Source organism: Alligator mississippiensis, chromosome 8 (assembly GCF_030867095.1).
Source record: "Alligator mississippiensis isolate rAllMis1 chromosome 8, rAllMis1, whole genome shotgun sequence".
Taxonomy (NCBI): domain Eukaryota; kingdom Metazoa; phylum Chordata; order Crocodylia; family Alligatoridae; genus Alligator; species Alligator mississippiensis.
In genome coordinates this window covers 80,207,395-80,232,527 of record NC_081831.1, presented here as the reverse complement: position 1 = coordinate 80,232,527, position 25,133 = coordinate 80,207,395, and the positions used below count along the sequence as shown (strand labels likewise).

Sequence of the window (25,133 nt, the reverse complement as noted above, 5' to 3'; positions counted from 1 at the left end):
GAACCGCTGTATTATTAAATATTCTCTGGACATATTATATAGTAATCACAAAAAATGGCTACCAAGCACAGGAGAGATTTTATTAACTCTCTATAACGGAACTCCTCAATCAGGTCCTGGTGTTTGTTGGAAGGGTTTCTGGCTCATACACATTACATTTTACTTGCTGAGATGACAGCAATGTGGGAACTATAGGCCCAATTGTTTTCCCGCAGCAGTGTGTAAACTGGGCTGTCCAGACACCAGTTCCCTCTGTCGGTGAGAGGTGGGGATTGGGAATCGGGTGCGTTGGTGGCCTCAGTCCAGGACCTCCATCCTGTGGGAGCATGCAGGTAGTCATGGAGCTGCTCAGTGGGGAGCCAGCGGGACACAGGAGATTCCCAAGTAACATCACCAGGCAGATGTCCCTGTACTTGGGCATCCTTATACCTCCAAGCCTATTTTTCTATATAATGAAGGTCCACATTCATTCATTTTCCTGAAGCAAAAGTGAGCTCCTCTGTGGAAGTCGTTATTATTTGCCAAGTGCCAACAGTATGTTCGCTACCTTTCAGTTTTGACAGGCTGAACAGCTCATATCTATGGATCCTTAATTTTCTCTCCCTGCTTACACCAGCGTCTTTGTGCTAAATGGCTTCTATACTTAGCAGAGTATCACTCTTGATTGCAGCGGTGCTACTAATGTGAAAGGAGTCGCTCCTGATTTACACCAGTGGAGGAGCATTAGACCATATAAATGAGGGATTTGTTTGGTGCCATTCTTTTTGTGATGCCTAGTCATTTAACATTGCATACCATTTCTTCTTTATGTTGCTTACTGTATTTTTGGCTATTTTTCAGAAGGCCCCAAAGGGTTCAGGCAGGCATCCCCTGCTTTCATTTTATGAATTTAAATCCTAAATACAGCACACTGGGTACTCGTGCAAAGTCCAGGTGGAGCAGGAAGAATGCAAATCAATGTTCAAAACCTGAATGGGGAAGTTTGTGTCTGAGGAAGGTGTTTGAAGTAGAGAGGTTGGTCGGTAGCTGCATGAGACGGAGTGTTTTACACACACTGGGTAGATCAGGGATGCATCCAAAGCAGGGTCAGATGCATCTCTCTCTTCAGTTGATGCCGCGGCAGGGACTTTTTTTTAAGTCCCCGAAGGAAGTAATAAGTACCGCCCCTTTCCCTGCTGTGGCATGTCCCTTCCCTTCTCTTTACCCCCTGCTGCCTGGCCTGCTGCCGCCACTGTCCCTGCTGGAGGTAGGGGAGCTCCACAGCCACCCCTGCCCCACTCCAGCCAGACTCCACAGTGAGCTGGGCTCAGCAGGGAACCATGGCCATGCAGCAGGTTCCTCCGCCGTGCTCAGTCCCCCTGGATGTTTCCTGCCAGCCCAGGAGCAGGCACAGGGGAAGGGGAAGGGAACCCACCTGCTGCCACTGGCACCAGCCAAGTCCAGCCCCCGCATTATAAAATCCTTGATTTGCCCATGGCTAGGATGGCAGATAGAAAACTGCTGTACTCAGTCATGCACAAATGAACTGTTAATTTAGTTGTCAGTAGAGTTTATGAAATGTCCTTAGGCAAATCCAGACTTGCAATCCCAGAATCGCAGCCTGGACTCACCGAGTTGTTTCTCCCCAGTTTGTGACTGAATTTTAGAGAGCTTAGAGCACTTCTTAACAAACTGGCCTGGCCCACTACCATGTCTTATGAGGAGTTTAGGTGGAAAGCAAAATTCATTGACCAAGATGCTGGCTGCATGGAAGCCAGTGGCAAATATCCAATGGTTTTCACAGAAGTTCTCTAGAAAATTGTTTTCTTTGAAGCAATGGGTGGAGTGGGAGCGAGGGAAAAGCAGAAACTGTTCCAGCTCCAAGAAGCCCTTTCAGTTATGATTTTCATTCTCCTTTAAGTATTTTCAGGATTACCAATAGAGATAACATGCATAAATGCAGATTTGCAAATTTTGCTACAGCAGTCTGTTTGCAGTCTCGTTGACCTTGGCAGCAGTAAGATTTGCAAAGGGAAGCTGGAGTTTCTTTGTGTGCCTGTTAATATTATTTCTTGGTACAGGATGTCTTCCACACTTGTCTTTGGTGCAGTCTTTTTTAATAATACCAGTGACATAGTGACTGCCAGCAAAATCCTCAGCTTTGCTTTCCTACTCACTACTGAATATAATACCAGAAGGCTTAATTCTCTCATGTTTGTAGAATGCTTTGAGATCTGCTGATGGAAGATGCAGTACAATTGCAAAGCTGGTGATTGTTTCTGCTTTTACGTTGGGGATTGGAAATCATTTCCCCTTCTTACCATTTGAGGTTTCAATGGCAGCATTTGGAACATCTGTATGAGCTGCCTGAGCAGAAGCTATCCATCTATATACCAGAAAACCAACATGTTCCAGTGAGTACTGTTCTAATAGTGAAGTTTATCAAGGAAAGGTGGGCCCGTGGCAGGTCTGTATTGCCGTGGCATTGCGATTTGTTATTGCTGCCTGTATTGTTTGGGGCGCAGCTGCAGAGCTGGGCTCGTTCCCAAGTCTATTCAACCCCACATGGAGCTGGTTTTGTATGTGGGTCAGAGCATGGCCTCTCGGTTCACAATCACATTGATCCATACAGGATCACTTGCACCATTTTTTTATATCAATTATGGTTGGCTCAAACCCCTCCAGCTGCTAGAGAATATGTATGCATTTTGCATTCGTTTATCCAGCTTTTTGGATTAACTACTTTTCTACAAAAGAAAGTTGTGGTGGTGGGGGAAAAAGGCACTTGAATAAGAATGAGCTGTCTGGAAAAAATCTTTAAGCCTATAACTGTTTTTGCTCTTCAAAAAGTCCTAATAGTTGGGGGGGAACTTTGTTTTCTTTTCAAGGGAATTTAGTCGGTTATGAAAGGTGCTGGTCTTGTAGCCCTATAAATTGGAATCCTTTCTTGATCCATGGAATAATATTATGTGATCGGCGCAGAACAAATATTTCCTACATTGCCCTTCCAGTTGCATACTGCAAGGAGCCAGGAAAGTTGTCAGTCATTCTCTGTGCTTGGTCTCCTCCCTTAGATTGCCATCAAGAAAGCTAGCTAGTGCCTGTGTTGACTGAGGTTTTTGTGACACAGATATTTAAGAATGGGATTAATTCTACCAGGTTGTTTCATAATGTGAGGTTTCTCTATTTGCTGTTATTCTGGCCTTGCCTTAATGTTTTTCCTCGCATCAATTATTTCTGATTCAGCTGCGTCGAAATGCCTGGCATGCAGTGTGATTGGTGTGTATTTCAGTGGCGTTGCTCTCTAAAAGCAATTGTTCTGGCACAGAGTTGAATCAATCTGATTCATCTCACTTAAATCTTGTTAAATGCTAACTCTGGAGCCTAACAATGGTGATCCAAAAATTGACATCATCAACTATTTAATTTCTGATCAGAGCATGCAAGAAAGAAGAGTGTCAGTCATGTTTCAGGGGCTGTGACATCTAATTTTTGTGGTGTTTGTGAGCATAGCCTACATTTTTTTCCCATTCTGTTCTTTATAATGAAGCCTTGCGGACAAGAATTGGTGAGCAACCAGAGTCTTATGGTGGAGCTGAGGGAAATGAGGCATTTTTCATGCTTCATCCCTAAGGCCTTGCTCGTGCAGCTGCTCTGGTATTAGCAGCAGCGAGGGTATTTGTGCAGATATTTTCTCATATAGACACCACCACAATGTGCAAGATCAGCACCAGGAAAAGGATTTTATTGGATCAGGGAACTGGAAGGTCAGCTTTAATGAATCTACCACCAAACCTCTTTAAGGTCTCTTTTTCCCACTGTTGTCTTATTGGACGTACAAAGTGAAGGGCTTGTAGGCAGCCTACAAATTTTTAACTTGTTGCTAGAGAAGTTGTATGATAACCAGTGGAGACTGGTAAACTGCAAATCTTTACTGGGAGGGGGTCATGCTGACACTGAATTGGGAATGAGAGACAGAAGCCCATGGATATTTTGCCAACAAGGAGAGTTAAAGAATTACAGATTTATGGGAAAGCAACTGGAAAGCGGTATGGCCTGTTGGGAATGGCAGAACACTTGTTTTGACACTGCAGACCTCCACAAAACTAAGATTTTCAAAGGTGAACAAAGCAGCACTGAAAAGAGCCCACCAGCCCTCCACATCAGGTACTCGTTTAAACTTCTCACACCCTTGTGGAATTGCATTTGCCTTTTAAAAGGACAGGACTGAAGAATGTGTCTCTTGCTTGTATATCACCTTTGAGCTTGCAGTACTTAAATGCTTCATACAGCTGAAGAAGGGAGAATACCTTGGTGGAGGTTGGGGGACGGGGGACACAAGGATTTTAGTTGGAATAATCTGCCCGTGTGTTGGGCTCAGGGTAATTGTTATGAGGGCCCTGACAAACAAGGCATGGCAGTTACAGGACAGAGCCAGTAACCGTTTCCAAAGGAGTACGGGAAGATTGCATGGTTAAGAAGCCATTTGGCAGGTCACCCCCCATCCCCTTCTTGAGAGCTGGGTTTATCAGAGTGCAGGGGGATGCAGTATAACTAAAGGGGGTCCAGATGGTGTTATGGCATCAATGCCGGCACTAAGAAGTGTCTGCTCGAAGGACTGAGTTCTGCTACCTGTGTCACTTTGGATAAAAGGCAAGAATGTTTTGTGCTATCTTTTATTGGACCAACTGTATAGCTGGGAGAGATGTTTGACAAGTTTGGGGGCACAGAGCACCTTTCCCTGAAGCTTGTCAAACTTCCCTCCCAACTATGCAGTTGGTCCAATAAGCAATATTACAGAAAAGTCCCCTGCCTCATATATTTCCTGGATCATTGTGGCTACAACACTCCAGCCCATTTTGGATACACACAGGTCCTGGTCAAGCTTCACTGGCTAAAAAACTGTCCCTTAGGCTACTGTTTGGTTCACTGCAGCGGACTTACAGACTTAGGGGCCAAGGTGGGAGAGGGGCAATTATCTCCCCTTAGAGCAGTGATCCTCAACCAGGGTGCCATGGCACCGTAGGGTGTCACAGACTCCTTTTAAGGGTGTCCTGGGGTCCCACTCAGCATTAGCATTATCAAGTGTGCAAATCCCTACATGTGATTCCCAAGATAAACCCGGAGATTTCCAATAGCAATCCATAGTGTCACACACATTCTGCCCTGTTGTGATCTTTCTGAGTTCTTTGCAATAGCAGATTTGCTCTGTTACTTTCCTGTAGTAAAAAATGAATGAAAACTAAGCTGGCATTTTCCAAGTGGTCTAAAAGGGTTGAGAACCACTGCCTTAGAGGTTGCATAGCTTACCTCTAGCTATCAGGTGAGTGAGAACAGGAGCAGCGCTGAGTGCGGGGTGCGTTTGTATTTGTCTTCGCTGGATTTATGGGAAGAAAGCAGTGCCAAAACCAGTGCTGGGAGGTGAGGAGCAGTCAGTTGGTACCCAAAGGCTGTCAGTAGATAACCCCCAGTATTTGCTTGCTGGCAGCGTTTTTGAGTGTCGTGGAAAGTGTTGAGCTGCATATTGTCATCACGCTATAAAGAATGAAAACTCACGTTTGTAAGATCATTGACGTATGGGTTTATATGTGCATGGGCACACCTAAAAGTATAAACCTTATGTGGATACTCTGCATTAAGATCCAGGTAGCATCAACAAAGAGGGGAAGTCTGAGCAACGCCATGAGGATTTACTGTTTCATACCTTTTACCTAGCAATTATTCATCATAATCCACATACTGTCTGTTCTATTTCATCCTATTTCTGATGTTTCCTAAGTGCCTCAAAGGCTCGATTATGGGTTTGTCTACACAAGCGCCTTTGCTGCTAGCTACCTGTATATTGGCAGAGCCCCCTTCCCCTGGAAATTAAATACAGGCTGATGGCTGTTGCCACAGTGACACCACCTCTGCCAAAAGCCACAAGGTAAATCAAAGGAGCATGTAATTGTACTTGGCATGCCTAACTGAGTAGGTGTCAGCAAAAGTTTGTAGCTCAGACCTTTTCTAAGAAACTGTATGGTGCTCCCTAGGAGAGTTGACTAGCAATTATTAACACCTACTTATCAGGATTTTCCATACAAACAGCTCTGTGTAATGCTTTCTGAAAAGTCTTGAAAGGACAGAGCTTTGGCCTGGGCAAAGAGTTCAACTTAGGCAGTCAAGAGTTCCCTAAAGGTGGTGGTGACAGGCTCTAAGCAAAGGACCTTCACCTCTGGGCACCATTCATCTGATTTTCACAGGTTTTCCAAGTCACCTGAAGGGAAGAAGAAGTTCAGCTGGTGATTGATGCTCTTGCCTGCCTTTGATTTGAAAGGAGTAGACGTGTAACAACACTGTGCGTAGGACATGATTAATATTAAAGGTTGATATAAAATGTTGGAGATAAAACCTTATTAACATTGCAAGGTCCTCCTCATCACCTTTGTGTGCAGATGACTCACAACATGGCATCCCATTCCCACCCCACCCTGAATTGCATCGTGCCAGCTATTTTGTTGAGTTTCGAATGCATCGTCGGCACAAGGAAAAAAGATGTCCTACATGGAATACCAGAAAGATTCAGGAATCTAAACCCCTCTGTTGTGGGCTTTGCTTGGTTCACCAGGCCTCAGAAAAGAGAAGGGAGAACAGCAGTAGAGGTTGAGGTGGCGTATTTGATTATGAGGTGTTGTACAACCAACACCCCTGAACCAGGGACTTGGTTTTGTAATGTAAAATAATTGGTAGGATACTCAGAGCTCGTGTAGGTGTCTGAGCCTAAAAGCAAATAAACAGTAGTTTTCAGTTAGCTCTTTAGTCTGATGGTCTCTCTCCCAGCGAGCTGTGCTCCTTGCTGCACTGTGATGAAAGCCAAAGTACTGAGAAGACAGAACAGACATTTTTTTATCAGCCCATTAAAGAAAAAGTTCTAATTTAACCCTCCCATTTGATCAAAGCCATCCAGGCTTGGCCAGCTGAGGGTTACATTGGTAATTGGCCAGGAGCCCGAGGGCTGCGTTTCATTTGAATGTAATGCACCCGATTGCAGTTGCCTTCCTTTTAACGCAGAGCTGCGACCCACAGAGATTACAGGGACTGTCACAAGGCTCTGTCGTGACTGAAGGGACCTCTGTTCTTCAAACCGGAGCACTGCATGCAGGGCCTTGTTCACATCTAACAAAGATTAATAAAAGACAATCATGTAGATTCATGTCGCTGGCCTTTGTTTTTGGTACACTGCTTTTTTTTAAGTTCTAAGCACTGTCTCTAGTTTAAAGTTCAGCAGCCATTTTATTGTCTTTGCTAGATACGGACCTGGAGGAAATGCAAGGAGTCCGATTTTCAGAGCGGATTTTAATTTATTTGTTTTTAATTTGAGGGACTTGATTTAAGGTTATAGGGGGTCTGGCTCTCAGAGGGGCTAAGTATCAGCCTGTCACATTAACTTACATTGGGATTTCTGGAGTTTTAGTCACTTGAGAATTAAGTGCGAGGTATGTCAGTGTGGATGTCTGTGAAATGATGTACTCCACATCAGAGACAGCTGGTGAAGATGTTGACCCCTGTGCTTTCTTTGGAGGATAGAGTCTGCTGTTCACTTCTTTGCTTCCATTGTGAAAGATCTTGTTCTATTTGCTAGTGCCTGCCTGTACTATGAGAGAACAGATGAAGTGTCCTGAAAGAAACAGCTCTTTCTAATAGGAAGTCCAGTGAAACTGTTTGACTGAACCCAGACAAACTGCTTGAGCTGCCCTCCATCCTTGGGCGTGTTGCACTGGTATGGGGCAAATGCAGTAGTGCTGGGCAGCATCCTGCTTGGCTGCCCTTGTTCGAATTCTCCGGTGATTGACTGTGTCATGGGAGTACATTTTATATCATGCATAAAGCAGCACTTCCCAGATGAACCAAAGGGTCCCTGTTAGTTAAAGCTGAACTCCTCTCTGCTCTACTTGTCTCACTGTCCTCCCTGCTCACCCCCCAGCTGTAGCCTCACGTCTCCTCCAGGCTATCCTGAATAACCGCTCTTCCCCATTTTGGCTCCACTCTCCCATCCTCCTGTTTATGTTTTCATTCCTGCCCTGATCTTCCTGACTTGTGTGCTGGAAAACCAAAGGAAGATCCAAAGGGGATCAAGGTGAGGAGGCGAATTGACTAAAGCTGCACAGAGGTGATGGGATCCACAGTACAGGAGACTAGAGTATCAGTAGTGATATAGCACATTTCAAGCACATAGTCCAGTACTGATACTTCCAGGCATTTGAGCCAGCCGTGCTGTGAAAGCCCTTTAGCTATCAACAGCCTGTTTGTAAGCATGAGCTCTTCCCCATCCCAGGCCCTCATTAATGAACCTGGGATCTCCTTGAATTCATCTCCTTGAAGATCCTGCCTTGGTTCTTCTCCTATGCATGCACATTCAGTCCCCAGTTTTGATCTCTTCCACACCTTGTCTGCTTGTGTGCACCCATTTCCTCTCTTGGATGCTGTTGGATGATACTGTGGGGAACACGGGGGTGAAGTGATGAATGAGCAGGGGAGCAGAACAGGATTGAGGGAACTCCTGAAGGCCTGTTTTGCTTCCTGATTCTCCAGGTTTTTGTGGGAAGTCAGGGATTTGGGCTACTTACCGCACATACGAAGTAACTGGCATAAATTCCCAGTTCATTTGACTTTTCCTTACAAATGCAGTGTTGGCTCTTTTGATCAAGAGGAATAATTTCTTTTTGCTAAGCTTAAAAATCATCTTATCCCTGAGCTGTTATGTAAAGGCATGTTTGGGAGAGGATAGTTCATTTATAGGGACAAAAAAAGACATTTGGGATTTTTTTTAAGATCTCAGTTGCACTTCTCCTTCTGTCAAAGTAATTAAGTTATTTTTCCAAGTCTGATTGGGAAGTTACAGGCTTCTCTGTGGGTATTCAGCTTCTGCTGGCTGAGGTAAGTTAGCTCCGCTTCATGAAGGCTCCTGCTTGGTGGAATTTAATTTTTCTGTGCATTATGTTGCTTTGTAATACGTTTACATTTATTAGCAAAGTTTAATAGCAGAGTTAACTCTTGTTTGCTTCTGTGAAGAATATGAAATGCTTGGATTCACTGGGTACATCCACACATGCATAAATGCTCTTTAGTTAATGCGCATTAAAGCTAGTACAGTGAAAACCTTGCTATCTGGCATTCTGCTAGCCAGAATACTCTATTAACCGGCACTGTGCCGCTGCCGTACCACCACTGCCACAGCCATCCACCATCCTGCACCGTCACATGCAAGCCACGTGCAACCACCCCATGCCACTGCCACCACCACCCCGTGCCGCCGCCGCCACTGCATGCAAGTCTCGTTCAACGAGCTTTAGATAAAGTGCCCCTTCTGCCATTCTGAAGTGTGGGAATGCTGATAAACAAGTTGCTCAGAGTGCTTTAATTAGAGCGGTTTTTGAAGCCATTCTAATTAAAGTGCTTCCCACCCACCCCTGGCACACGTGTAGAAATACCCATGGTTTTTATGTAACACTTAATATGCATTAGCTTATTTTAATGCACATTTAAGTGTGACTAAAAAAAGTGCTCTTTAGTTAATGCACATTAAAATCAGCTAATGCACATTAAAGTGCACGTGTAGATGTGCTCACTGTCAACGTCACAAAAACCAAGATACTTTACCAATCCGCCCCAAACCACCTAGCTGCTCCTCCACATATTACAATTAAAGGGCAGTCCTTGGAGAATGCCAAGCATTTCCCCTACCCGGGTAGCTGCCTTTCCCAAAAAGTAAATGTAGACAACAATATTCAACGTCGGATAAAATCTGCCAGTGCTGCCTTTGGACGTCTCTGAAATTGTGTTTTTGATGATCATGACATCAGGACCCAAACCAGACTTCTTGTCTATCAGGCTGTTGTCATCCCTACCCGGTTGTATGGATATGAAACTTGGACAGCATATCGGAAACACTTGAAAGCCTTGGAAAGTTACCTCTTGTGATGTCTTTGGAAAATCCTCCATATCAATTGAAGGGACAGAAGAATGAATGCCTGTGTTCTGGCCCAAGCAAACACCACCAGCATTGAAACATGCTTATAAGGCATCTAATTCAGCTCCATTAGACAGGATATGTCCTAAGGACGTCTGACAACCAGCTTCCAAAACAGATCCTACACTCCCAACTTGCTGGTGGTCACTGCTCTGGACGTGGGCAAAAATGGAGACTCAAGAACACCTTGAAGGTCAGTCTGAAGAAATGCAATGTTATCATCAATACCAGAGAGTCTTGAGCAGTGAATCTTTCCCTATGGCACTGTGATGTACAATGAAGCATTGATCATTTCGAGCAAACTCGCCTCAGTATGGAGACAGATGGTGAGAGAGATGCAGGGAAAGAGTTGTGAACCAACTTCACCAGGATTTACTCTCACCTTCCAGAACTATTTGCCATGTCTTCAGTTGAACCCGCAGATCTTGGATCAACCTCCTCAGTCATCTGAGGACTCACCATTGACATTCCTATTTATTGGAAGACTCATCCTCATACTGAGGGACTACCTATGATAATATGATGAAACAAAGTGCCCAGAACTTTCTAAGGTCACATATAAATAAGCATTTGACTAAGAAAATATGATAAAATTCATATTGTCCCTTGAAGGCTGTATTAAACATGGCAATTAAAAGCAAACATTGTAACGTGAACTGAAAAACTAAAATCTCTCCTAAGTGCAAATGCAAATCTTCAAGTAGCCTTAATTAGAGAGAGATTGTAATACCTTTTTAGTCTGGTGTGGGTTCTGCAGAAGGTATGGGTGATTGTATAGCAAAGTGTTCCCCCAAAGAGTATTTGCCCTGAAGAAGTAGTTCGCAAGTAGGAACAATAAGAGAACGATTGTTCTGCAAAATGAAAAACGATTTGTCACTGTTACAAGTTGCACATAAGAGCCCAATACATAGTTCAGGTAGTGAAGAAAATGGTATTACTTTTTAACAGGAACCTCTCTCAGACAAAACATTGACAAATATCCTTTAGGAATAACAGAGTTTATACAATTATTTGTTTCCTGTTGGTGCCAAAATACTGTAACTACCATTTAGCTCTTGGAAATTGTCAAAAGCTTCAGAAAAAGGAAGTGAAAGAACAAGCGTTGCTTTTGCAACCCCCTTCAGTTGGAGGTTGCAGGCATGCAACTAAAACTAGTCCTAACACAGCAACAGCAGTAGCTGCCTGCACAGTCCTCGCATGCATCCAAAATTAGAAAATAATAAAGCTTCAGACTCAGTGCAGAAAAAAATGTAGTGGGTGCAAGCGAGTGATAAAAAGCAAGAACTGTGATAGATCAGGAAGTTCAATAACTCATCCTGAACTGAGCAAGGTCAACAGGAATAGTTATAGACTGTTAACATTAACCATTGCTCAGGTCTGTATTAACCTTGGATGACACAGCAGTGATCCATGCTGAAATTAGTCTTGGTGTCACCTGTGGATCAAATATTGTAAATGAGAATCCCATATTGCTTGCTCTTGTAATCACACTGACGGACAGAGTCATCGTAAGGGTCAGATTTCTTGTTATTAGCCTGTTCTCCTGAAATTTATAAATGAGGTGGAAACTACTTTTCTGCGCCTTATTCTTTGATGGAGAAATCTGAGCCTTTGGAGGCTGAGCCTTTGTTGGAGGAACAGAAATGTGTGATTTTAAGCAGATTAAAAAAAAAAGACATGGGTTTAGGTTTATTTATGATTTCAGGTACTTTTAAAGAATCCCTTTGTGGGCTTAGGTGGTACTAATGCTATGGGTTTGGAGCTAGTAAAACCTGTGGAGGAGAGAGCTGGTGTTTTCTTTTTTTTTGGCGGGCGGGGTGGGGGGAATTAGTTGGTGATTAAAATATCATCTACTAATTACTATCTTAGTTTCTCTTATTAGCACAATCCCTCCCAGGACACACCCATGTAAAATTAATGGCATACCTTACAGGATTGGGGCCATGACTGGCGTGACAATATGGCCACTGTGTCTCAGCCTTGTATTTTTACATCAGGGAAACCACTCGCTGAAGTCCGCATTAGTCTCATTAGAGTAAAGTGTTGAAATCTGGCTCTAAGTCCATCTGTTTATTAGTAATGATAGGTTGAGAGTGATTCTCAGCCAGGTTCCCAGGGCGCCCTGAGCTCTTCTGAAGGGTGCTGTGAAGTGTGAGGGGACAAGTGCAGGTTCAGGCTCGTTCCTGCCTGGCTGCTACCCTGCCCTCACTGCCAGGCCCTTTGGCTTGGGGAGCTGCTCAATTCTCAAAAGTTATGGAGGGGTGCTTTGAGTCAAACAGGGGTGCATCATGTTTAAAAAGGTTGAGAACCACCAACTTAAGATCTCTGCAATGCTGGTTGTCCAGCCTAGTAATGGAGCTCCTACCTGACAAGAGGAAAACCATGGCTTGAGCTCTGCTTGCTTGCTGTGGAAGCTGGCAGGGGGTGGCAATGTCCTAGGAAGGTATCCTGCTGAGCCCTGGGGGAAGGCAGCAGGATGCTACATCCCTTCTTGGCCAGTCTGTGAAGACTGTATTTGTTTGTTTTGTAATTTCCCATAGAAATGGTTAAATGCAAAAAAATGACGGAAGATCTCAGGGTGTCCTGGGACCCTGGTTGAGAATCACTCTCGTAAGCTATCATTATTAATAACAGGTTGTTAACGCTGCTTATCTTGTTTTAAGGTTTTGTGCCCCTCCCACCACCATAATGGTTAAAAAGGATAGCATTGCCCAGGTGCAGCTTTCCAGCATGGAGGCAAGTGCTTTTGTCCTGGGTATTTGCTTTGTAGTAACACCTAAATGAAAAATTACACCAAAATCAAGAACTAAACTCAGAGGATGAGCCCTGGAGCCTGAAAAGCCAGTTCTCAAACCTGCTAGTTTCAACTGCTAGTCTTTCAATGAGAAAATGCATTAGTCTACAACACAGGAGTAAAGAAGCAAGCCAGTAGCCACTTCTGATCATGACAAAGAAGCAGTGAGTTGCAACTTTTGAGACTTGAGTGTTCACCAGATGTTAACATCAGCGGATATGAGGCTTGAAGTGAAGATGTTTAAAGCAGATCAGTTTTTAACCTCTTTGCCCTCTAGTCCTGCAACACTTCTTAGGCTCTGGGGAGAGCAAGATCTTTTCCTCCTAGGTGATTCTGAACCAGGGTGTTGTGAGATCCTTTTAAAGGTGCTGTGGGATGTTGTGCAAACGTGATTCACAAGATAAACCCAGAGATTTCAAATAGGAGACCAGAGTGTTAAAAGCATTTGACCTGCTGTGGTCTTTCTGAGTTCTTTGCAACAGAAAACTTGCTGTATTATTTTCCTGTACTGTACTAAAAAAAACAGGAAAAGCAAATGAAAACTAAGAGCTGGCATTTTCTGAAGGGTGCCTTGAGTCTAAAAAGGTTGAAAACCACTGATCTAGCTTATCAGGGTATGGAGTCTACCTTTCTGTATTCATAGAAAGGTTCACACTCTGGTTTCCTATTTGAAATCTCTGGGTTTATCTTGCGAATCATGTTTGCACAACATCCCGCAGCACCTGTAAAAGGATCTCACGACACCCTGGTTCAGAATCACCTAGGAGGTAAGATCTTGCTCTCCCCAGAGCCTAAGTCTGGATCTTGCAGGGGTGGGGAAAAAAAAGATCTAGATTGGGCTTATTACACTATGGCCTCTTTATGTCCCTTTGGCATAAATAAGTACATTTCTTCTCTTTGCACATCATGCTAAGAGACTTGGTCTCTGAACTCTTTTGTGCTTTTACATGTAATAACAGGAAGGTTTCAGGTGCCACTGAGAGAAGCTACTCATCCTAATTAAGTATAAGGGTATAATAAGGGGAGGTTTAATGGCACATGCACAGCGTTGTTCTTCCCCCACCCTTACTGTTCAACCAGCTGGATGCTGCGGGATGGCTTGTGCAGTGCCCCTCTAATGGGAAGAGGGTTAGACTTGGTCATGGAAGGTTTGGTGACCGGTGGGAACTAGGGTCCAGGTCCACAAAGGTACTGAGGCATCTAACTCCCTTTCATTTCAATAGGATGTGGCCCCTACATGCCTTTGAGGATCTGGGCCTGTGTGTCTGAAGGAAGGGATGTGATCAGGGCGCCAGTAATGGGACAACCTTGGAGACAGATGAGGGTGGTGGAAGTGATGAGAGTCTGCTACAAGGTGTGAGGAGGACACTAGCAGCTCAGGGGTGAGAGAGAGAGAACAGGGTGATGGAGAAAATGGCAAGACTGGGGAAAGCAAACCAGAAGGAGATGTTGCGATGCGGGAGAGTGTAAGTGTAAAACCTTCTGTCTGTTTCCCTAAAAGGATATATTCTTATCCCAAAGGTGAGAGCAGAGGCATGAATGCTTTCTTTCCTGTAGATGGGGGTCGACTGGTTTGGAGGTGGATGTTCCTGGAACCGAGGCATTTTAAGGCGCGTGATTTGTGCAGTCCCAGCTGAAGTCCCAGAACAGGGGATGCCAGGCTATTCTGTTCCCACTTACACACAGTCTTGTTTCGTTGCCAGTGGGAATGGATGCAGCGATGCCCAGGGAAGCGACTTTCAAGCTCACCAGCTTCCACAAAGCTAAAAATATACGTTGAAAACAGGCTGAAATCTGCTATTTTTCCCCTATGTGTCACTTCATGCTAAAGGCTCTAGACCACTCTAGAAGAAATGCTGAGATTTGACAAAATTTGCACTTCTGAATTGGATGTTGGAGACGTTGGGTTGAACTGTTTAAAAAGAGCACTTCACACCTCTCCGAGTATGGCTCACTTTAAGGGCTCTTGAAAGAGAGATTGTTTTGCTGACTCCTTTTAGATGTAGGCATAATTTCATGGCCCCTTAAAGAAGTCACAGAATAGCTGCAATAATAACAGTCTTCAAGCCCTGTCATACCGTACCATAATTGCAATATTGATTTATTTTACTTTTAGGGGCTGTTCCCTCTGAGAATTTTAGTGTTTAACATGCATCCTGAATTAGACATTTCATTGGGCCTCTGAGACACGGCAGTATTATTACTTCTCTGCTCAGATCTATGCAAAAAGTGTCTGCCAAAACCTTGTTTCTTGCCTTTTGATCTGACCATGTTGCATTCCCCTCCATGCTCATTTTGGGTTCTAAGCCAGCCTCACATGGCCCCGCATAGCGCTGGCCCTCCCTGCCTGCTACCTTAGGCATTTCGGTTTGACTTCCTCACCTGGTCTGTCCTGTTGACAATACTAGTTTCATTATGCTGTTTATCTGCTCCTCCCACAACCTTTTTTACATGCCACCCTTTGCATGGAACTGGTCTCACAAGTCACCACCCTACGATCACTGAAGTTCTTCCTCTAGGTCTGTTTCTACCACAAGAAGAAGTCTGACTCTACTTCCTTGTTCTGTTATTCGTCTAACAACATTTTACTAATAAATAAAATGCCTTGGTTTTATTTTCCTGTGCGCCAGCTTTTTCCAGATAAATTTATGCAAATTGTCTGACTGGCTTACCTTTCTCTGCTGTGTTGTCACACCCACTCTTCGTGTCACATTTGAAATTAGTTTGCAAGCATTTCAAAGCAGGATTCTGGTTTCTTGTCTTATTGGGAAGTGCCCTGCAGAATTAGAGTGCTGCAATAGCTAGGGAAACTGAGGCACTAAGGCTAACAGAGCCAGGGACAGAATCCAGATTGCCTGTGTCTAGACTCCTGCTCCAGCCATTAGCTAGGTCTTTCTGCTGTTGTAATTATACAGTATGAAGATGATCCTTTCTCTGAGTTAATCTAATTTTCATTCTACAGAATCCCTGTGTAAGACATGCTTGTGATCAAGCAGCATGTTTTTCTGTCCAGCAGTGGTTCATATAGTGGCTATTTGTTTTTCACAATTTGGTGATGCTGAAATACATTTATTGTTGCAGTCACACAGATTTCATCTCAGTAAATCCTGTCATTTTCCTATTGTTATTATGTTGGGGGACTTGGAGCACTAATTCACGTCATTATTTTGTTACATTTTGTTTAGAAAGTTCCCACAACGTTAAGAAAATGCTCCATATACCATGCATTTCTCCAGGATTTGACTATGAATTTTGTATGTGTTCCTATCTTGTTTTGTTAGACGAGTGCTTCTCAACCAGGATGTGGGGAGATTCTTTCAAGGGTGTCTGTCATGTAGTGCCGGCACTGTTAGGTGTGCAAGCATCATTCACAAGATGAATCCAGGGATTTCAAATAGGAATGTGGTGTTTACAGACATTCTGCCCTGCTGGGGTCTTTCTGAGTTCTTTGCAACATAAGAATTGCTCTACTATGTTTCTGTCGTCAAAAAACAAATGAAAATTAAGAGCTGGTACTTTCCAAGGGGTGCCTTGAGTTTATCGAGAGAGAGGTGCCTCAAGTTTAAGAAAGTTGAGCACCACTGAGTGTGACAGGTGACGGTATCTATTTATTAGAAGTCAGTGTGCAATGGAGTGCCATAAGGGGAACGACATGGTGCATAGTATCTCACTGAGACTGAAGCAGCAATTTCCAGAGATGATATATGAAATGCTACAGCTTGAGTTAGAGATCTGGAGCTAAGATTTATAGCAGACCTATATCTTCTACACCCTGACCAGCTTACACAAGTTTTCTCTGCTGGGAGGAATTGTGAAATTCCGTGGGAGGAACTCATATTGTGGACAAGATTTAATACACTTAGATTTTTCACCCCCAAACTGTGCAAACATGATCTAATCAAAGTAGGGTAGAACTGTCACTTACTGTATGCCTTTACAGTTCTTAGTAGAGTGGAGTCTTGACTTGGTCAGTGCTTCTAGACACTACTGTAAAATAAATGTCGGATACAATAAAATGCTCAGATCTTACTTGCTGGCATGGATTTTGGGACACAGGGACATGAAAATGGCTTTCTGAACAAATTCCTGTTTGTTATAGCCTCCCTAGGAATCCTTTCATGGTAAGGGAGCAACATAGCACTGTTTGCGTAGCTCTCCCACTCAGGAACCCAGGTTTCAGAAGTGTGTAGCTTTTCTCACCATAGAGTACTGGTATATTGAATCATCTCTTCCATTTTTACCTTGAATAATGTCACCAAAATCTACTCTGAAAATTGATTTGAGTGATTGCTTTGTGGGCGCTGTAATACTTCACACATATACTATGCCTCTCCTCCAAAGACCCCAAAGCTCAGTGGGTCTGTTTCTTAGGTCTGGCACAAGAGCAAAGGGTGGGAATTAAAGCGGGATTAACCTCGTTCCAAGTTTGCTTGGAGGTCAGTTCAGACCCTGGTATAAGGTAGAGTAGCCTGGGAACTACTCTAATGTGTGCGTGGCTCGCCATGATTTCAATGGGACGGTCCAGTACTGGGAATAGCTGGAGCCTGAAAATATTATGGCCACATTTTTATAGCCATGGACCCTGTTGAGGGCTGCACAGAAGAGGGTAGTGGGACCACCCAGGAATGCATCTTATACAGCTGGCAAGCTGTCCTGGTGTGCAGCTTTGCATCCCTTTTGTTGAAAACTGGACAAGAGTGGACCTGAGAATTGGGGCAGAATAGGAGGTAGGTTGAAATCGCATCCCTGTTTCCCTGCAGAGACGTGCAGATTCCACAGCTGTGTAATAGAAACAGACCCACCTCACTGGCCAGGCATGCTGCTCATGGAGATACGGTACAACTGGAACAAATGCTTCCAGGCTTTTGTAATTCCCATGTCTCCTCTTGATCTTTTCACATCTGGCAACTCATTTCTCCAATGTGCTAAGTTTACCAGTGAAGGTTTCAAGTTCTTTTTCTGGAGAAGCCGTGTAATGTTTTAGAAGCTGCGTTCCCATCAGAACTTTTTCAACCTTGTTTTAGGGCTGTTGCTTCTCCTACAGGGATGTTCTCTTGAACTTTGAGGCTGACTCTGTCCACGTTTATCCAAGTCTGGGCTGCCATTGTTCCTTTTTTGAAGTGCTGCTTTACAGATTAATCTGTTTCTTGTGGGATACTTTCTCAGAATTTAGCCTGCCTGCCATTACAGCAAATTTATCTCAGCATATCCTCAGCCAGTCACTATCCCATCCCCTTGTTATACATCTTTACATTGGAAATTTGAGTGTTTACTGTCACATTGGCTGCAGTGATCTGACTTTTACCTTTGGACTACGGACAATATCAGTTCTTTTTAGCCGAAAAAATATGGAAAGGGGAAAGGCCCGTAGGAAACCTCTGTGCTGTGATATCTCTGGTGGGGAAAAAGGGTTGGCAATCATGCAAAAAGGCAAGGGCCCATGGCTTATCTCCTAACTCTGTGGACCCCAGGAAGCTGAGGGGAACTCTGATCTCAGTTCTGTGGATCTCTAAGTAGTGTCAGTCTCTAGGCATGTCTACACAAGATGCTAAAAGTGCAGTAGACTAATTCTACTGTGCACTAGCACGTCATGGCAAAAGCTATGCTAATGTGTAGTGGAATAAGTCTACTGCGCATTAGCATCACAGAACAGATCTGCACTGGCACTATTGCACAGTAGCACTGATTTATAGTGCATTTGGTACCTGTTATTACTGGTACTAAACAATGCGTCATAATTATGGCGCATTAATGCACATGTAGAGGTGTCCTCTGTGGTGTACCAGATCTGTAGCAGCTCTGCAGGAGTTGGGCTGCCCTCAGACTCCTCAGGTAAGAATACCACCCCTCTACTTTCAGTGACCAGCTACAGCAGGGGCGGGCAAAATGCAGCCCTCCAAGCCATACTATCCGGCCATCGGAGCCCCTAAAAAATGTAGAAAATGAATATTTATCTGTCCCTGGCTGCCTGTCATGCGGCCCTCAATGGCTTGCCAAAACTCAGTAAGCGGCCCTTTGCTCGAAATAATTACTCGCCCCTGTGCTAGAGCATCTTGCCAGCTAGACTGACAGATTAGACCCCTAAAAGCTACAGCACCCCCTCCTCTAGAAGTTAACTTGACATGGCACAGGGGGGTTTCCAATAGGTCTAACATAGGGAGAAAAGAAAAGGCCATGTGGGATCTGCTTCTCTGCTTACTGACCACTTTTGGCTACTATTTTCACTAGTATGTGGAAAGGATGACATGGCCACATATCATCCCAGTCTTCCCTTGAATTACATACTTGCCGTATATGGCATCCGTATTTGTTGTTACATACGACCATTACCAACCACAGGCGTAATATTTATGCACTGCCAATAAATTAGTACAACATGTGCTGAGTTCAGGGCATGTATTAAATCTGTAGTATAATCTGCTCTGTAATTCAAAACTGAAGATGGAATTTATGAATTTACATGAGCTTGTGAGAATAAATCCAGATATGTATCCCTGTGAGATTGACACATGGAAGGATTAAGCAAATGTGGGATGCTTCCCCAACCTGCACATACTGCCCGACAAGGTGTGACCCAAAACTGTTGGGTCAATGGGAAGACTCCTGTTACTTTAGTGGACTTCAGATCCAGTTCCAGGCTCTTGTCCGTTGCTCGTACAACACTTGAGCAGAGGATATGGAGTACTATAGTTGGGGTGGGCAGAAATCTTTAAAAAGGTAAGTGTGTTTTCAGACTGCAGTCTGAGCAGCGACTATGTGATGGCCTTTATTATAATTAAAAAGCCTGTACAAATATGTGCAGCTAAGCAACACTCAACAAAAGGAAGGGGCTGGCTTTTCACAAGGGTCAGTATAACATGCTGGCAGATTATCTGTCGCTTTCTACCGTCTGGTCTACTAATAGCTAACTGGCAAATTCTACTGCCAAATAATAATACCAAGCTCCTATGCCTGAGTAGACCTCATGGCATTTTACAAAAGAGGTCAATGTCCATTAATCTCATTATGCAGATTAATAAACTGAAGGCCAAAGAGGTGAAGTGACTTGCCCAGCATCACCCAGCCGGCCAGTGGCAGAGCCGGAAGTAAGCACTTAGGTCTCCTGCACCCCCAGTCTCCGTATCGCTGAAGTTGCTTTTTTCATTTCAAGTGCTCAGCGGTCAAGGGAGTTATTTATGCTGGGTCTTGGTGCTGTTTATACTCAATTTTTGCTCTGAAGACCTTACAATCTAAATAGACCAAAGAGACGCAAGGTGAGAAAAACACCGTCTCCATCTTAGAGAGAGAGAACTGAAGTCTTGAAAAATTAAGTGACTTCTCCAAGTTCCATAGGAAATCTCTTGCAGAGCCCCAAACTAAATGTGGTCCTGGTCCTCTGTCATAATAAGAGCATGCTTGTGACTGAAACATCTTTCAGTACTCCGAAGATTTGTACGCAGTCTACCATGCTGGATCCCCAGTTGCTGAAATTAGAGAAGTAGTAGTGATTATTTAGCTTTCTCTTGCCCCCCTCCTACCCCAGGAGAAGTTTGCTTAACTACAAAGAAATCCTTATGTTCCAGATTCCACTTCCTACGGAGGACACAGCCGTAGCCTGAGAGTAGGGCTAGGAGCCAGAAACTTTTGATGTCTAATTTTGGCACTCCTGTTGGTGCCCTGTGCAGGGTGGACCCAGTCTCTTAGTCTTTTACGTTGGCTCCTCTGCCTGTATACTAGTGATAGTAGCAACCTCAAAGAGACATTATGAGGCCTAATGAATATTTTTACAGTGATTTCACATATCTGTTAATTTGGGGGGCGCTATCAGGAGCCAAGGGACAAGTGGTCAGTATGGCTGGAATAAACTCAAATGGGGACCCACAGAAAAGGGTCTGATGGATTTAATTTTTCATCTGGTAGCAAGTGGGTTGAAGTTGGATATTTCTTCCTGATTGGCACATCCAGCACTTTTCAGATTCTGCTGACCAGGGCTCCTGGTTTTCTCTGATTTAAAAAAAAATCCCCAATTTTTGTTTAAAAAAAAAGTAACCCCAAATACACATTTTTCCATGATTAAAATGAAACACCGTTATATATAGATCTATATATTAGTGGTGTTTCATTTAAATCATGGAAAAAATTGGATTTGAGGTTACTTTTTCTTAACCAAAAATTGGGAATTTTTTTCAATCGGAGAAAACCAGGAGCCCTGCTGATGACTAAAGGAGGTCATCTATGACCCCTGATCAAAGCCTAAAGGAGCAGGGCTACTGCCTTTCAGATTTGCTAGATGCCTGGGTCAGCCGGCTGGTGAGAACAAAGTTAACAGGTGAAGCAATACAAAAAGAAGTAAGGATGGTTTTTAGCACTAAACCCCTATTAGAAGAGATGGGTTAGGTGTTAAGCTATGTCAGGACAAGGAAAAGAAAAATAAGGGCTTATCGACACGATTCACTTGACCAGAACAAAGTGCACTAATACTTCCACAATAAAGCGACTTTTATTCTGGAGCAGCCCTTCCACATAGGGAACTAGTCTGAAATAGATATTGCAGACTAGTTTATTCTGAAATAGCTGCTCTGGTCAATTTACCCCTGGAGACAAGCTTTTTATGTCTCATAGTTAAATTGCTCTTCTCTGGAAAATTGAAAAAAAAAGAGTTAACTTATTTTATTGATTTATGGAGTGTCTGTCACCATAGCAGCCAGGTATTTAGAAATGCAAACACAAATTGGTGGAGCTGCATACAATGGATCCCAGCAAAGAGCCACTCGCTGCTTTTTCCACTTGTGCACATTAGCAACCATTATTTTCGGGAGTAAAAAAAAGTCACATAAATCTAAACTAAATAAATAAGTCTCCTGCATTGTGCCCTGAAAATTGCTAGTCTTCAGCTCTGGTGAAGTTCAGCTGGAGCAAATTCCAGAAACCATAGCCCTCAGCAAGGAGCTCTGCTCCTGGAAAAGTCAGCCTCTGAAACTGAAAGCAAGAGCCTTCTTCCATCTTGACCTTTAACTACTATTGTGAGGGTAGAGGAGAGGAGGGCTTAGCTGCATATTGGTTCCTGGCCATTTGGAGTCACAGAAATCTTGCTAATAGTATGAATTTTCAGGGTCTTTTAGCACCTTGTGGTCTATCTCACAGAGCAGTATAGGCAGTCTTAAACCTTCGCATTGCTTGTTTTGAACTGGTCCAGGTCACCTGTGATTAAAAGTTACCGTATGATCTGATGGCTATGCATATGAGAAATGAACATGCGGTCACAGTCAAGTACTCTGTGCAGACATGCCTACATCAGAGTTAGCATCTGCTACAAAGGCAAGGACCGTATGGAAACGAAGTTGTTTTTCCAGGTCAAGGCTGAAATACATTAGCAGGGGAGTCTGGGGAAGCTGGCCCTACTGCTGCCTTTGCTGTACCTTATCTGTAGATAAGTAGGCATTGAAATTCCAGCTCTATTGATCTAGCTTCACCCATGTACACTATATTTTCTAAAAATACTTCACCTTTTCAGTATTTTCTTCCAGAAATTGCTAAAAGCTTGGAGCCCAGATCCTGACTGTACTTTGAAACACACACCTACCTATCCATGACTTGGAGGTAGCAGAGCCAAAGGTTTGAATATCCTTGTGTATCTTTGTTTTTATTGCGGGAGTTTTTAAGTGTTTTTTTCTCTCTGATCCATTACTGTTAAATAATTCGCTGAAATTGTGTAAAATACAGATGCATATAAGCTAAGCTGGTTATTAAAAAAGCCTTTCTAAAACCTTTTATGTAGAGCAGTAACATTTACCCGTTGTAAATCCAGAATTTAGATTTTGTGTGGGATGAGATGAAGGGGTAATTACAATACCTAACAGGCCAATTTCTATTTTCTGAAATGGACTCAAGGGCTTTCTCTTTCTCCTCTTTTTCTTTTAAAGACCTTTTTTCCCCCCTCAGAACCACTGTTAATGTGTACCAGCACACTCAGTGGTGGTACACTGGAGATGATTTTGACTGATTTGGAGTAAAAGTATTTTCATGAACAATGTTAGTCCTTTCCTTTTTAATTAAAATTGCTTTGGAGACAATTTTAACATCCCACTGCAATGTTGTGAAACTAAACAGCATTGTTCAAGTGCATCAGAAAAATAAAGTGAAATGGACTAGAAACCATGAAACTGACTGCTCTTTCAATCGTTCGACTTGAATGAAATACAGAAAAGTAGGGGAATATACACTGTGAAAAAGAACATTTGAGTTTAAAAAGTGCTTCTGTTCAATGGAAAGTAACTAGCAACTGAATTATTTAAAAAAATGAGATTTATGTTTGAAATGTCCCTTTAGTATTTTCAGGACTTAATCCTGCAAACTATTTTGCACTATAGTGTAGTGCTAAATAGCTCCCTTGAACACTCACACTAGCTACTAGTGTGCTTAGTTGTAGATATTGGCAGCACCAGGGCCTAATACCAGTGCTAGTGACTTCAAATCCAGAGGGCCCCATGTGTGGGCATGGGTTCACTTGAAGGGACCTCACTGCACAGCTGAAGCCTTAGTATCCTTTTTTCCCCCTCTCTGATGATCCAGAGCATCTTCATCCCTTCTTCCCCCTCACTTGAGTTGGTATGGGAGTACTGTCATCAATTATTTATTGCACCTCCTTTTGACATTCTTAGTTGCCATGTGCACACACAATTGCAGCAGAAAATATGCAATAAACATCTAGCAGCTAACTTTTGGCAGCCTTGATGAACAGCATTACAAGTGGAAAACGCTTGTAAGGGATTTGGCACCCTCAAATTAGGGCCTTTAAAGGGCAAAACTGTGGAGGCCTAGAAATCAGGGACTCATTTCAACTGTTGTCACCTTCCTGGGGCAGCCCACAGCTCGTGGGGCCCCGGCTCAGCTTTTGGGCACTACTCTAGGTGCACGAGTGTCTGCAAAGGACACGACTGGACCAGTGCAGCAGGGCCCAGGGTGGCTGGCAGCAATCTGCAGCAAGGGGCTGGGCGCAGAGCGTGCGGCAGCCCAGACCGCCTGATGGATGCGCAAGAAGCTGTCGATAGGCGGCGGAAATGCAGGGCATGCACCTTATAGACCAGTGGTTTGCAACCTTTTTTAGACTCAGGGCCCCTTGTTAGGCTCAAGGACCCCTCAGAAACTGCCAGCTCTTAGTTTGAATGGGGAAAAACAAAAATGGCAATTTTTCTATTGCATTCTATGGGCACTGTGGATTCCGATCAGAAATCTCTACTACCTCCCAGCACAAAACTGCACAATCCCCCCCAAACAGAGCCCAAGGTCCCCCCAGTGTCCTGGCAGGATACCTCACCAGATACCTACAGAGCACGAGGGTGCCTTTGGGTGGGAACCAGGCGGATGAACTGTGACCTCCGCAGGTCCCTGCCAGCCCAGCTGCTCTAGGAAGAACTGTGGTTGTCTATGATTCACCGAGTGTCAGGCTGGCAGGGACCTTGGAAGATGATGGGGTCCAGCCCCCTGCACCAAGCAGGAAAGTGACCCCTGCAAGGCGACCAGGGCTGGGCTGCAAAGCCTGATGAAAACCCACCTCCCACCCTGCCCTGCAAAGCCGTATGAACCCCACGCCCCAAAAACCCCCACCTTATGAACCCCCCCCCTCCTGCAAAGCCCTATGGAAAGCCACAACCTAGGCCTGCAAAGCCCTACGGAAGCCCCCCCAGCCCTACAAAGGGGCCCCTCCGTGGAAAGCTGCTTCCCAGCAACAGGCCGCAACCACGGAGCGGAGACGAGGTCCGCGGAGCCCCCCAGGCAGCAGCCCCCGCCAGGGGCACGTGGCTCCCCCCGCCGCCCCTCCCCCTCCCGCTAGCCCCGCCCCTCGGGATATGCAAATGCCGGCGGCGGGCAGCCAATGGCGCCGGGGCGGGTCACGTGGGCGGGCGCGCTGGGCGAGGGCCGCGGCGCTCAGTCGGGCCCGGGCGGCGGCGCCGAGCGGAGCAGCGGGGCGGGCGGGCAGGCAGGGCACGGCTGGCCATGCCGATCCTCCTCTTCCTCATAGACACCTCGGCCTCCATGAACCAGCGCGCCTCGCTGGGCACCAGCTACCTGGACGTGGCCAAGGGCGCCGTGGAGATCTTCATGAAGGTGAGCACCCCCCCGCTCGCGCGCCCCCCCCCACCCGGCCGGCCCGGCCCCACGCTAACGCCGCCGCCCTCTCCCCTCACAGCTGCGCGCCCGGGACCCGGCCAGCCGCGGCGACCGCTACATGCTGGTGACCTTCGACGAGCCGCCCTACGGCATCAAGGTACGGCCGGAACATGGCGGACATTTTGCTTTTGTATGTGGGAGGTGAGGGCGCCGCCGACATGGAGGCGGGAGGCGCCGCCCCCGCCCCGGGGAGGGGCCCGC

General features: G+C 44.8%; 1 protein-coding gene and 1 long non-coding RNA gene across 6 annotated transcripts in view; both read left to right on the top strand.

Moving 5' to 3' along the window:
- LOC109284446 (uncharacterized) overlaps positions 1 to 22,924 on the top strand; it is a 36,108-nt gene extending 13,184 nt beyond the window's left edge. Inside the window, exon 2 of the long non-coding RNA XR_009464026.1 lies at positions 22,276 to 22,924. This is a non-coding gene — a long non-coding RNA (uncharacterized LOC109284446). The remainder of the gene's footprint in view (positions 1 to 22,275) is intronic.
- A 1,758-nt stretch (positions 22,925 to 24,682) lies between these two features.
- Positions 24,683 to 25,133, top strand: part of LOC102558640 (integrator complex subunit 6-like) — a 49,720-nt gene continuing 49,269 nt past the window's right edge. For 3 of the 5 annotated variants that reach the window (XR_001372594.3, XR_001372593.3, XM_014601355.3), the window contains exons 1-2: positions 24,691 to 24,869; positions 24,952 to 25,029. Coding sequence is in view for 3 of the 5 variants with exons in the window: in XM_014601355.3 (XP_014456841.1) it covers positions 24,759 to 24,869; positions 24,952 to 25,029 (189 nt within the window). In the remaining 2 variants the exon portion in view is untranslated. Of the gene's footprint in view, positions 24,870 to 24,951; positions 25,030 to 25,133 lie in introns of all 5 variants that reach the window. The other 2 variants (XM_014601363.3, XM_019492795.2) reach the window with 1 other exon arrangement.